At 45.3% G+C, this 14352-nt stretch overlaps 1 protein-coding gene across 3 annotated transcripts; it reads right to left on the reverse strand.

The window, feature by feature from the left end:
• Positions 1 to 458: 458 nt before the first annotated feature.
• Positions 459 to 13645, reverse strand: LMAN2L (lectin, mannose binding 2 like). 3 transcript variants are annotated; one of them, XM_089537553.1, is made up of 9 exons: positions 13492 to 13645; positions 12135 to 12253; positions 7999 to 8116; positions 7175 to 7257; positions 6527 to 6559; positions 5778 to 5939; positions 5541 to 5655; positions 4892 to 5011; positions 459 to 4533 (listed from the first exon to the last, which is right to left on the reverse strand). In XM_089537553.1, exons 1-9 carry the CDS (start codon positions 13634 to 13636, stop codon positions 4391 to 4393), a joined length of 1038 nt encoding a protein of 345 aa, XP_089393679.1. In that variant the 5' UTR covers positions 13637 to 13645; the 3' UTR covers positions 459 to 4390. The 3 variants fall into 3 exon arrangements, with proteins under 3 accessions (XP_089393679.1, XP_089393680.1, XP_089393681.1); XM_089537554.1 differs by lacking the exon at positions 6527 to 6559; XM_089537555.1 differs by lacking the exons at positions 6527 to 6559; positions 7175 to 7257; positions 7999 to 8116.
• Between the last annotated feature and the right edge of the window lie 707 nt (positions 13646 to 14352).

The raw sequence follows: 14352 nt of genomic DNA on the forward strand, positions 1-14352 counted from the left end.
GGATAAAAAAATCCGTGGATACGGAGGGCCGACTGTATAATCTTCTTTGACCTTTGCTCTCCAAGAGTTTGTCTACATCACTTATAAACCCTGAATGTGGGCCTCCAGTATTTCAGATGAAAACTAGGACATATCTGGCCAAGCAACTTCAGAATGTGGTCAAGACGAGAAAAGATATTAATGGGGAACGACACACAAGTTAGGAAAGGCTACAGCAGTTTGCTTTTGCCTGAGTCTCCTGGGTTAATCGGGTGCAAGCTACAGGTAGCCTTCGGTAGCCACGGATTCAACCATCCATGGCTTGAAAATATTCAAAAAATATATAGATTCCAAAACACAAACCTTGATTTTGCCAATTTATACTATGCCTTCATATTTAAAAGAAATTGAGAGCAGCAAAATGTCCAAAATGCAAACCTGGGAGAAAAGGAAAAATAACAGAAGAGCCATCGAGCCAATTCCAAAAAGCCACTTTTATTTAACAACATGTCTATACCATTTTTTCATATAAAGTAATTTCAAAGCAGATGCATTTCCGAGCAACATAGCTGGGGAATATATATATATCTGTTTAATATCCCAAGTCCACAGTATAGTTTTTAAAGGAAAGATACAAAGACAGCCAGCATGATGTAGGGGTTCGAATGTGGGACAAGGACTCTGGGAAGCTTAAGGGGTAATCTTGGGCAAGTCACTCTTTCTCAGCCTCAGAGGAAGGCAATGGCAAATCTCCTCTGAATAAAGCTCACCCCCCAAAATAATAATAATAATAATAATGAAAGGGTGACTTGAAGGCACATGATAGGAAGCTGGTCAAAAGGATAATGCCCAGACTAATCCTTTTAATTCGACTGGTCTTCCCAAAGTTGGCACCTTCTAGAGGCACTGAGTACAACCCTATCATCCCCAGTTATCAGACAATGGGAGTTACAGTCCAACATATCTGCAAGGCACCAGCTTTTGGAAAGCTGGGCTACCCTCTTTTTACATTTTGCTCATCTCATAAAACCTGTTTTATCGCCACTCCAAGTCTTTGCATAGCAGTAAAATCTTTCCAGAGGTGAAAACTGTTGGAGCCCCTAAGAGTCCAGTAGCACCTTAAAGGCTAACATATTTATTATGGCCTCAGCATTCATAGTTCACACCCGAATTCAGGAGGTGCATGGAAGCTCATCTCGAACTGGGCATACAGGGAGCAGGAAAAGACAGATTGCCACTGAAGTTGGGAAGAAGGAAATGCAAAAACCATAAGTACAGCCAAGTTGAGGTGTATGTAAAATAGTCAGACAGAACGCTCATAAGGTCCTGTTGCTAAATATCCTGGCACTGATGCATTAAGATCTATGGCATGATAAAAACCCACATTCTTGATTCAAGCCAAAGGGGACAAAATTGGGAAAAGTCAGCTCTAGGGAAACAACAAAGCATCTCAGAAAACCAAAAACGTGTTATTCCTCCCCATTTCGGAATATTGCCCACAAAGCGTATGCCATAATAAAAGTCAGCTTTTTTTTTAAAGGAGCCCCAAAACTTGTCGCCGTACCCACCCACCCCAAAAAAGGAGAAGATTTGTATGCAAGAAAGATTTCATAGACTTGGAAATCAAGTTAACCTAAATGCAGCCCTGCTTGAGAAAATGAAAAGGACTTGGTGGCTTATTTTTTTTTTTTTTTTTTTGGGGGGGGGGGATGCAATCCATCTTGTTGGTCAAAGTGAAGCATTCCAAGGTGTATTTTAACTCAAATTTCCAAAAGGGAATAAGGGATGTTGTGGCCTTGTGTGTTTCTTTCAACCAAGAACACAACCAAAAGATGGGAGATATGTGTATGATAACAGCCTTTGCAGCTCAAAAGACAAAACCTTATCTCCCTCAGGCTTTTTCGACAGCAAATATGCTCAAAGGGGAACCAACATGGGATGCAGCTACTGTCCCGAATGGATGGGGTGGCCCATGTGAGCAGCCCAGGAGCATGACGCTCAGTGCTTGGGTGCTTTTTTCTTTGCACTACAACTCCCAGAATCCTTTTGCTGATATGGAATAATTGCTAAGAAATGTAAAACATCCACGCTCAGTTCCCATCCATCTTTGCTTGCTTTTGTTAACACCATCATATAGCCAAATTTAACCAACTGAGATATCCCTATGCCCATTAAACGGATGCTAATTCTCTGGAATTACTCCGGAAAGGAGATCAGAGTCTAAGTTTAAAATATAGAGTTGAAGTAGAGAGAAAATGAAGATGCCATGGGGCAAGGAAGGGACAATTGTTGCTGGGAAAATGACATTTTCTCCATGCAGAAAGCTACATTTTCAGCCACTAAGTTTGAAATGGACCATTTAATGCAATTTTGCCTAATGCAGTTTTGCTTCAAAGCAAGAGTCAGATTTTTTTTTCTGAACTGACACTGGAAACTGAGGTGGTGCCAGAGAGATGCAGAGGTACGAATCTGTGCACAGTCTATTTCAATATAGAATTGCTGGCTCAGTATCATGGAAGCAGCTGTGCAAAATTAAGCCACCTCCATCATGAAAAAGCAAGAGGTAGGTTGGACAGCAAAGAGGAGAGAGTCACCTCTGCAGTTTCCAGGCTAAAAGGGACCTGTCACCACCAGGCTTTACTCCACCAAGATGAACCCACAACAAAGACATACATAACATCAGTTGTCTCCCCAGTGAGAAAATGGGGAACCATGAGTGAGAGTAGGGATAAGCAAAGTGCAGCCTCCCAGGTATTTTTGCACTGCAAAACCTAGCATCCCTCACCTGTGACCATGCGGGGGAAACTTGCTGGGAATTGCAGTCCAGTAACAACTAAAGGGGATGCACTTTTGTCCAGAAGGGAGACGGTGGATCCCGACAACAGTGAAGAGCAGAGATCGGCTTAAGAAAAAGAAAAAACCCAGCAGCAGCAACATTTAGCAGCATTTTTTTTCCTACAACAGTAGCTTCCTCCTTATAAAAAAAGTAAACCTTCACAACCTCCAGGGAACCAGATTGGGTCCATGCACCTAGCCTGGCTTCCCTATTTACAATCTATGATCCAACGCTTGCTCTAAAATAGAAGTGGGGACCCTCTGCAGTCCCTGAGGGCCTCTAAACCCTCGCCCACATATTTTGAGGCTGATTTTTCAAGTTACTTTCCCCCAAACCACACAGAAAGCCCCCCTCAGAAGCATAAAAAACACCAATCCACCCATAGACACCCCACATACCTACATTTCCCTCTGCACTCTCTCCCAAAATGGTGAAACGTTTGCCATTTTGCAGAGGGACAGCAGAGGAAAAAAGAAGAATTTGGTCTTATTGGGGGCAAGGGGGGCTATGGAGATACAGCCCACACAGGGGGCCAGGTAAGGGCCAAGCTTCTCCTGATGTACCAGATAGGCTGAAACACCAAGGATTTCTTCCCATCCTGTATCATTGGCAGGTCTACCAGGAAAGTGTGACACACATACAAAGACAGAGAGACTATGGACCAAGTGCTACATTGCACCCAATAAAATTAAACGTGCAGCAGCTTCAACACTCAGGACAACACAAAGTCTCAGGGGCTGTAAGATAGCTAAAAAGGGGGGAAGAGCATTAGGACAGAAGCTGCCTTTCTTTGTTGTTTTCTTTAAGGAAGAGAAGAATTCACATTTCTTTGTTCAGTGGGTTAGTGTCTTCAGTGCAATGCTTACCTTCTTCTACAGACAGTACCAGGAACGCCTGGCCTATCAATGACAAGAACAGTGGTCTTGGTTTCTTACAGCTACATATTATCAGTTTGCCTTGCCAAGAAGGATATCTTCCTCTAAATCAGTGCAGAGGAGGGAAATCATGATCCCTTAGATGTTACAGGACTGCCCCTCCCATCAACCCTTGTCAGCAGAACCAATGGTGAAGGATCATGGGAGCTCAAGTCCAGCAACATCTGGAAGGCCACTCATTCCATCTCCATCCAGGCCTCACATCATCACCTTCAGACCAAATGGCCATTGCTAAAATACCATGGTCTCAACACACAGACACTATGTTGCAGGCCACCCCTTGACACTTGCTAGTCCAAAGTCGCCAGCTGAGTCCAGCAACTCCAGGAGACTTGTTAAGATCTGCCCACCATGTCGTAGAAGTCCATTTTGCCCTACATGACTGAGGATACGTCTGTCAGTTCAGAGAAGGCATTGTAGAGAGTAGTATAAGGCTGTCTTCGCCACCCTGCGGCTCAATAGGAAACTCCTGAACTAATGCAGGAGTCAAGCCACTGTAAGTTTCAGAACCAGAAGGGCTTGAGCTTCCACGGCGCAGCTTCTCAAGATCAGCCATGACCATCCCACAGCAACAAAAAACCAACCATTGTCCAGAAGGCAAAGGAGGGAAAATGAGGACCAGGACGGGACGCCCTCCTGATCAGTAAAAGTGCTTCCGGCTCTGTTCCTGCCATTTGTTGTAAACGATGATGCCAATGACAATGGCAAAGACGAGAGCCACTAGCGAGAAGAAGACGATGAGGAAGAGAGCCAGGCCACTCATGGGCTCCATCGGCATCTCCACTGCAGAGGAAAGAGACAAAGAGTCAAGCTTGGAGACAAAAGTTAAGAGCATTAACTGGTCTTCCATAATCAGATGAGACTCTGTCTGTGCATGCAAGCCTGAGCTCCTTGTATCATAAATGAAAATTAAAGCTCAATGCAAGCCTGCTGAGGCTTTCCAGTCCTCCCACCTTCTTAGGCACATGGAGTGCAAATGTGAGGAGAGTCCTTTGTGGCTGCCCCAGGCTCTGGAAACTGCTACAGAGGAGGGATAAATAGTTGTCCTTCCACCAGCAGACAAAGATAAGAGAAGAGACCATGCACACATCCCTTCCAGTGGTACCAGCACATAAACCCCTGTTGATCCATATCTACTTACATCCAGGAAGTTTCATGTTGTCCACAACTGGAAGAAAGACCTCTTTGTCTCGTTTTTCTTCCTCCAGCGACCTCTCAACTGTCAGTTGGTACAACTTCAGAGAGATGATATCATGGTTATCTAGGGCAGAAGAGGGACAGTTTGGACACAGGGAAGAAAAACATGCTTCCTTCCATAACTTGCTGAAAGTCATCCTCACCTGGAAGGACAAACCAAATGGCATCTTAAGTGCCAAAAAAGCTCCAAGCTAAGGGGATCAAGAGTGAAAGTAACTGCAACAAGCCCATGGTATACACTGCAGCTTGGTTCTAGGGCCATTAATGGATACCAAAACCCATGGAGGCTCAAGTCCCACTAGATACTGTGGTGTAGTAAAAGTGTGTCCCTTATATAAAATGGTAACATCAAGGCTTGCTTTTTGGAATATATATATTTCCAAGCCACTGAATGTTTAATTTTGTGGATGGAGAATCTGTGGACACAGAGAGCCAACTGCATCTACAGAGGCACGGAGAATCTGTAGCCTTCTGGAAACAACTGGACTGCTAAATCCCATCAACACAGCTTACATAATCAATGGTTGGGGACAATGACAGCTACAATCAAACAAAAAGCCAAGGAACAGAATATCTTTGCAAGCCACCCATACCTGACAAGTCTCCAGTGACAGAAGATACACCAAAATAGTATCCTCTTGGCAAGTGGACACCTGGGATGTCAATGCAGTCTCTCCATTCGTGCTTGCCATCAATATCAAGCAAAATCTGAAGGGAGAAGAACATTCAGTCCAAACTGGCTATTTCCCAGGCTGCACTTGGGCAGGAGAAACAGGTTGAGGAAGAGAGAAGAGACACCACAGACTGAAAGTTCAGAAGCAGACTCTCACCGTAAGCCTCCTCTTCACGTAGCGGATCACTAGGAAAGTGTCATGGTTGAGATTGCGAACCATGGCTGTGCAGCCACCAAGTTCAGTAGGCCTCCCGTCCCGGTCGTGGTCATAGGTGAGGGAGCCATTGTTCACCATGGCAGAGATGTAAGGGAAGATGCGCTAGAAGATGAGACCAAAAGACAGGTCAGCTAAGAGTTTGGCTGCCACTCCTCAGAACACCTGGTTGCATCAACAGGACAATGAAGGAGGGAAGGAGGCACGTGCAGGTGAGGCAGCCAAGCAAGAGAAGAAGAAAACTCAGTTCAAGAAGCAGCAGAGCCCACTCTTGACAATCAAGCATCTCAGCCAGAGAGCAATGTGAGCAAAAGGTGAAGGCGCAGAAGAGGTCCAATCTGCTACCATCTGCAGCCTAATCCATTAAACAGCAGTAACTCCAACACAGCTATGGTGAAATGATTTTATACTATGCAAATGAAGTCACTTTCCAAAAGACAATACCAACCTTCTACCAAAACAAAAAACAAAAACAAATGTGGAAAGAGATGGGGAAGAACAGAGACCCCAGGGGTACTCCAGCAAATCAAGCTGAGATTCATTCACTGTCCTTCTCTGGCTGCAAGGACTGCAGTGCCCTCACTGGGAAGCCTTCCTAATATATTTTAAACCCAAAAGGAGAAAGAGAAGCAGAGGAAGCAAAAGAGGATGTGACAAATGTGGAACGAAGCAGGGAAAGCATAATCTGGTACCTGGTTTCCTGCAGAATACCTCTTCTTCTGTGCCTGAGGGAATCCAGAACAGTTATTGCAAAGCAAAGGAGAGAAGGAGGGGGAACAGAAGCAGGACACACATCACCCGTCAGATCATTTCATGTTGACCTACAAACCAGAAGGAAAAACCTCTCTCCTCCTCCCCCTCAGCATCACTCCACATCCATATGCGCTTACTCCCAATCTCCTGAACCCTAACACCCATCCATTTCTGCATGACTGATATCACAAGGGTTGCGACTGAATCTGCCACACTGCTGAAATAAAGGAGATTCACCATCCTACTAACAAAGGAGTCACAAGCGACCACCATCCCTGAGAATACAAAGCCTAGAAAACTATACCACTCCATGAAGATCTTACAACAATGAGTGCAATACTTTTAATCTAGAGCACAAGGGGATGGTCAGTAGCACCTTCCCCACTAACTCTGGAAATATTTTCACCTGTCAATGGCACACGGCTAATGACTGGTTTAGAGATGAATGGCTAGACTTGTTCCTTAAAAAGTCTCCTTCACTGGGTTCCAGTTGACAGGCAAGAGCGTGGACCAAAGCCCCAGCCCACCCTCAAAACCCCTTCCCCTCTGCTTCCGCAAGCAGCCTCAAAGGTGTTGAGAAATCTTACCTCCTGTTGCTTCTCCTCATTTGGGTAGGTGTCTACAAACACTCCCAGCCCTAGAAAGTTATCCTTGCTCCCGAAGACGGGCCCTAGAACAGATTTCACTGTGTTCACAACAGGTAGCCATGGGCAACTGGTTTTCTAGAGCTTTATTCCACAGTTGTGGCAAAACAGAAACTTTCCACTTCCCTATAATGGTTGGGGGCAGGGAGGACCATCATTCTCCCCACTTTTCTTCCATTCTATAAAGGCTTCCCCTTTACAGTTTTCAAAAAGAACATGGCGCCTGTCCCAGCATTTTTTATCTTTATAGCCAAGGCTGGAGCATATAAATTTCCCAGTTTTCTCAGCAACATCATCTTTTTTTTTTTGGGGGGGGGGGGGGCTCTTCCCTAAAGTTTACCCCAAAGTCCATAAACTTGTCTTAAAAGTCAGTGAACTATACAACTATTTTTATAGTTGAGAGCACTATACTTCAGTACTTCTAAAGAGCCCCAGGCTGGGAAAGTCTGTTCTACAAGGTAAGAAAGAATGGTGGTCTGCAAAGAAGAAGCGAATCAAAGTAGTAGGCCCTCCACTGAACCATCTTTTAAGAACCTTTGTATGAAGTGGCCCTTTGTTCAAACCCGCCTGTCATTTTACAAGACAGGAGATTCCTCGTGTCTTACAAATCCAGCAGAAGACCATTATAAAATATATTTCAGCCCATAGCAAGCTGACTTTACATATGAACTAGAGACTGGTGGAGAGGAGGGAAGCCTCATTACACTTTATCTGCCTGCACCAAGTGCACTAGGTTCTATTTTGGAGTCTAGCCAAGAGTCCTTTACCTGGCTGCATCCGCTCCTTTGTGTACCAGATTGCAAAGCCATCTCCATTTAGATTCTTCTTTCCTTGCCCATGGATTTTGAAATGTACCTGCATCTCCCAGTCTCTCAAGTAGCAAGGCTGTTGAAATCAGAAAGGGGGAGAAGAGAGAGAGAAAGAGAGAGGATTTGAAATGGCAGGGGCATCTTTGCAACTGGAAAACTCCATCCTAACAGGGCCCATACAGACAGCTGCTTTGGGTCACTTTGAAGGTATGCTGTTTAAACGCCACACATATTTTAAGAAGCCAGAAGCTGCACCAAAGCTGCACTCCAGTCCTTAGTACTGGAGTAACAAAAGGCATGGTGCAACTCAGAGGTCGTTGGCACTATGCTCTTTGCAGGCAAGCAGACCCAAGCGCCAGCCTTCATCAAATGACACAGAAAAACCTCTTGACTCCTCTTGCCAGGAACCTTTCCAAGCCATTCTTGGTGAGCTATATTTAGGATCAAAGATAAAGTAATTAATCCCAGTTGAGATTATTAAGGTATGGAGAACAGTGCATAGATATAAAAACAAACCAGCAGGGACCTGTTTAAAGGCAGGGAGGGGTACTTCCAACAAAGGTGAATAAGTTTACCAGGGAGTTTAAAAAAAGGCACGCTAACAGACTATCTGAATGTTGAAGGCTGGTCACAAAACCTACCTTTTTCTATTCCCACTAAAATCTCTTCCCCTTACTAAAGTATTAAGACAAACAGACAGCCAGTGTGTTGTAGTGTTCGGAGTGTTGTATTACGACTCAAGAGACCAGAGTTCAAATCATGTCTTGTTCACTGTGTTAGGGAAAGGGTCTCCAAACCACACCTTCCCCACCTTTCTCCTACACAGAGCACTAGTTTTGAGAACTAAGATATCTGATAATCCAAACACTGCAAAAGCAAAGTTATGGCATGTTTTTAAAAACCCACAAGGTTTATTTGGCTGAGCTTTTGCAGACTACAACCCTATCATCTGGAGGAGCAATCCCCAACATGGTGCTCTCCGAGAGTGAACTAAAGCTCCCATCCTACACACACTTCAGGCAGACTAACCATGCACCTTAGCAAAGAAAGAAGCTTGCAGAGTGAAATTATATGCTGTTTGCAATGATTCACAACAGATCTTAGGTCTCAGTCTATTGATGAAAGGGCAGAGAGCAATCTCATGGCAATGCAGTAAATATGTTGCTTAATGCATTTGTCAGGAAGTTCTCAGGAGGGGTTTGATTTTACAGTAAGTCATTTGAAGCAAGAAGTCTGGACTGAAACCTTCAAGGGAGACTCACTTTAAAGAACTACTCCGTCTTTTTGTGGCCCAGTCACAATTGTGACACATGAGCTGGCAACCACACACCCAAACATCCAGAAAGCTTTAGCTTTAGATAGAAATTGTGCGGCCTGATAAATATCCATTACATCTCAAGGACCACACAATTCCCATTCCTGTTTTCATCAAAATGGATATATCTTGTGGATCAGCTTTAGGAATTTCAGCCAAGGATGCCTGTATTATTCTCCACTTTTCCCTCCTTGTATATAAAACAGAAAAGGATGGTTCTCAGCCTGTGAGAAGAGCAACAAATATGCAAACCACAAAATGCAAAGCTACCTTTGTTGTTCCAAACACTCCCTCTCAAGCGATGCCACGGGGCATCCTACGCAGCCATCTCAAGCCTCATGAATGCTATCTTGGCAAGCAATGAAGTGTCACAAGAAGCCAAGTTCCCACTCCTGTTTCTAGAGAAAAGAACCATTCATGCTTGCCTGAGAGGAGATTCTATTGGCTAAAGCAAGACATCGCATAAATGAATCACTACATCTTTATCTTTAATGGAAGACGTCTTAAGATTTGTAACGCTCATCTGACGGACGGAAGAATACCTATTGCGAGGCTTTGCAGAGAAGGGGCGCACATTAAGGAAAAAAGGCCAAGGCATGAGTCACACATCCCGCTAACAGCATCCCTGGCTAATGAACCAGAAGTCAAACAGGGAATGCCCATTGACAGAGAAATTCAAGAACATATGCTGCAAACAAATGCACTTACAGACAGATACAAACACAAAAGTGATGGGGAGAAAGCTAAATATAAAGAGCATAAACCTAAGTGGCTAGCAATGAAGCCTCTGAGCACAAAGGACACAGCCGAAATGCATATCCATCCATGAGCCCCCCTTATCCAAAATGCTGGAGACCAGAATTGCTTTGGATTTTGGAATACCTGTATTTGCATACACATAGATAATGATATATTATATTGGAAATGGGACCCAAGTCTAAATGCAAAATTCATTGGGGTTTCGTGTACAGCTTCTACACATAGCCAGAAGGTAATTTTACACAATATTTTTTAATCACTGGGTCCACGAAATAAAGTTTGTGTACTGAAAGCGAAGGTGTCACTATCCCAGTCACCCACGAAAAGGGTTTTGGTTCTTGGAATATTTCGGAATCCTGGATATGGAAGACTTAACCTGCAGAAAGTTATCAAGAGTTTAAAGAACTTGCCACAAGAAAAACATCTTAACAAGGTCAGGGACCAGATTAAATCTCAAGGGAAGGAATTCCATAGAGGTGATGCTACTATTGCAGACGCCTCTCTCTTTCTCTCCACGAGTTACTTGTGTGATCCTTGGCCCCATTGATTCCTGCCAGCATCTGGGCCATCTTTTTACCTGGCTGCTCCAGGATTTACTGGCAGTTTTCCTTGTTAGACCAGTAACTATTCAGTGCCAGTGGCTTCTTTTCAACCACTTTATTTTACACTGCCAGAAGCACCCTTCAGATAGAAATCCTTCAATTAACCTAAGCTCAACCCAAACAGCTTGCTTTAAAAGAGCACTTTTTAAAGAACAATTATTCTTAGCCATAACATCCTGACTGCCTTGGCCCTTTTAATGTGTGCCCCTTCTCTGCAAAGCCTCACAATTATTCTTAGCCATAACATCCCGACAAATGAAGATTTGGCATGTGTGTGTTTTAAACCTGATTCCCCCCCCCTCCCAACTGTACAAAGCAGTTTAAACTACCAGGTCAACAGCCTTACCCAAGCTGTGTGTTGCAACAGCAGTGCAAATACAGGGTAGGAAGATAAAAAGCAAATAAAGGTACCAAATATGTCTTTGGGTTAAAACTGGATGGTAGGTCTTAAACAGGACACTAGGGCCCCATACAGACAGGCCAAAATAAAGCTGCTTTGGGTCACTTTGGAGGTATGCTGTTTAAATAATGCATGCGTACTAAGAGCCCGGAAGCCACCCCAAAGCCATGATCCAGTCCTAAGGACTGGTGCACAGCTTTGGTGCAGCTTCTGGACTCTTAGGACACATGGATCATGTAAACAGCATACCTCCAAAGTGACCGGAAGCAGCTTTATTTTGGCCTGTCTGTATAGGGCCTAGGAGACCAAGGTTTGAATTCTGGCCTAGCCACAGAAACCCATTGGGTGACCTTGGGCAAGTTACACTCTCTCAGCCTCAGAGGATGGCAATGACAAAACCTCTCTCTGAAGAAACTTACCAAGAAAACCCTATGATAAGCTCACCATGGTTGCATTCACACTGCAGAAATAATCCGGTATGACCCCACTTTATGCCATGGCTCAGTAGTATGGAATACCAGGATTTGCAGTTTTACAAGACATTTATGCCACGGCTCAATGCTATGGAATACCGGGGCATTGTATTTTTGCAAGACATTTAGCCTTCTCTGTCAGAACACTCCCATGCCACAACGAAACACAATTCCCAGAAGTGCCTGGCACTGAGCCATGGCAGCTAAAGCGGTGTCAAACTGGATTATTTCTGAAGCTCAAAAGTCAGAAACGACTCGAAGGCGCACAACGACAATCAAGGTGCCTCATGCCTAATGATGGTCGCCCCGAAAAAGCAAGGAATGATCTACACAACCACCAGATCCCAAAGGAATCCTGACAGCCATGATGGGGAACTCTCACCCTTCCCTACCCTTCGCCTTTCCTAATTCCCATAGGAATGCCACTTCTTGCACTACAACTTGCTTCTCTGCTCATTTGTACTGGTTTTAATTAAGATCACAAGCCAATTATTCCTGCCCTAACGAAGTCCCAGAGCCCACCTGCAGGAGACGGGGAGCCTTACCACTCGGTTCCAGACGGCGCCTTGCTTGCTCTGGATATCCGGCGTCAATCGGACAAACTGGGTCATGACCATTGCGTTGCCCATGAGTTCCCACAACGAGGAGCTGGAGGATCCCACGCCTAAAAAGTGAGGAGCAGAGGGAAAAAATCAGCATCCGATTCCTTCGATTAGCAAACACCAGATCCCATCTTTCTCCCACATTTCACCCCCTCTAGGTCCAAAACGCACTGCAGAAATAATCCAGTTTGAGACCACTTTAACTGCCCTGGCTCAGGGCTAGAGATTCTTAGGAACTGTAGTTCTATTGTGACAGAGCAGGCTAAACACCTCACAAAAACTACAGATCCCAGAATCCCCTAGCATTGAGCCAAGGCAGTTAAAGCGGTCTCAAACTGGATTATTTCCACAGTGCGTTTTGGACCTAACCGCACTGGGTTTTTAGACTGTGAGCCACTTTGTGAGCCACTAAGCAAAGGGAGAGGGGGAGAACTACGCCTGTTGGTTTCCTGCCTGCCATGCACATATCTGTCTTGAATGACGCCCCTGAATAAAAGCAAGCAGATGTGCCACAGGTGCTGCAGCCCCTGCTCCTCCCTTTCAGGACCCCTGTCCCAAGGCAGGCAGAGATACAACCGGCGGAGCTGCTCCAACCAATATGCAGATGGGGAAACTGCACCTGACAGACTTCAGCCTGCCTTGCACATTGCATTAAACCAATGCTCCCGGCTTGAATAAAAGCAGGCAAGGGTCCCTCAGGTGCTGCAGCCCTTGTTCCCCTTATCATAGAAGCAAGGAGTGCGTTGGCAGGCAGAGATACAACCGGCGGAGCTACTCCAACCAATATGCAGATGGGGAAACTACACCTGACAGACTTCAGCCTGCCATGCACATTGCATTAAACCAATGCTCCCGGCTTGAATAAAAGCAGGCAGGGGTCCCTCAGGTGCTGCAGCCCTTGTTCCCCTTATCATAGAAGCAAGGAGTGCGTTGGCAGGCAGAGATACAACCAGCGGAGCTACTCCAACCAATATGCAGATGGGGAAACTACACCTGACAGACTTCAGCCTGTATAAAAGCATAGAAGCAAGGAGGCTCCAGAGCCCCTGTGCCTTGGAAGGCAGAGATACAACCGGTGGAGCTGCTCCAACCAATATACAGACGGGGAAGCTGAACCTGGCAGACTTCAGCCTGCCTTGCACATTACATTGAAGCAATGCTTCCAGCTTGAATGAAAGCAGGCAGGGGTCCCACAGGCGCTGCAGAGGTCCGACGAACCGCACCTGACGGATCCCTGCCTGCCCTGGCTCTTTCATTCAAAAGGAGGCGGTTTGGGGGCCCTTCCCGCCCCGAGGCTCACCCTGGAAGGGGGTGGTGAGCGAGTGCTCCCGCTTGAGGTGCTCCTCCATCTGCTCGGCCGGGGCCCCCCGAAGGAGGAGCCAGAGGAGCCCCAGCAGCCAAGCTTCGCCCCGAAACCCTCGACGGGATGCCAGCGCCTCCGCCATCTTGCGCCTCCCTCCTCCAGACTCAAACTGAGCCCTCTCTCCAGCGCCCCCTGCCGCCACTCTTACACATTACACAGGACGCCCTCTGATTGGCCCGCACTTAAAGCCCCGCCTACTTCCGCGTCTCCATCGCTCTCTCATTGGATGGAGGCCGCGTCTGTCTACTCAGCCGGCCGGAGGGGCCGGCACCAAGCGGGCGGAGGATTGTGGGAAATGGAGTCCGAGGCTGAGACGGCATTGCCTTAAAGGGATATGTACTGTGTTTGGAAGTGAAGCACCAGGCTGCACCTTATAACAACAACAACTACTACTACTACTACTACTATTATTATTATTAATTTCATACTCTCTTCTCCTCATGGATAAAGGCGGGGAACAGCAGCAATTAACAGACAAACAGCATCAGTTAAAACACATCACATGACACATAATTAAAATCAATCAGTTTAATTAAAATTAAAATCAATTCAAATTAATTGGTTTTTGACTCAACTTAATCAGTAGGATTTCAGTCACTAAATTTATGTATATTTTTTAAAAACTTTATCTTGACAATACATTATATGCAACAAAATAGTCATAAAAGTACATATTTACATACACACTTTTACAGTTTGACTTCCTAGGTTCGCCCAGTTTGTATAAACTTTTATAATAATAATAATAGGTTTTATTTATATCCCGCCTATATCCAAAAAGGATATAGGCGGGTTACA

Source organism: Sceloporus occidentalis, unplaced genomic scaffold (genome assembly GCF_023333645.1).
Source record: "Sceloporus occidentalis isolate IW3139 unplaced genomic scaffold, rSceOcc1.0.p SCAF_9, whole genome shotgun sequence".
NCBI lineage: Eukaryota > Metazoa > Chordata > Lepidosauria > Squamata > Phrynosomatidae > Sceloporus > Sceloporus occidentalis.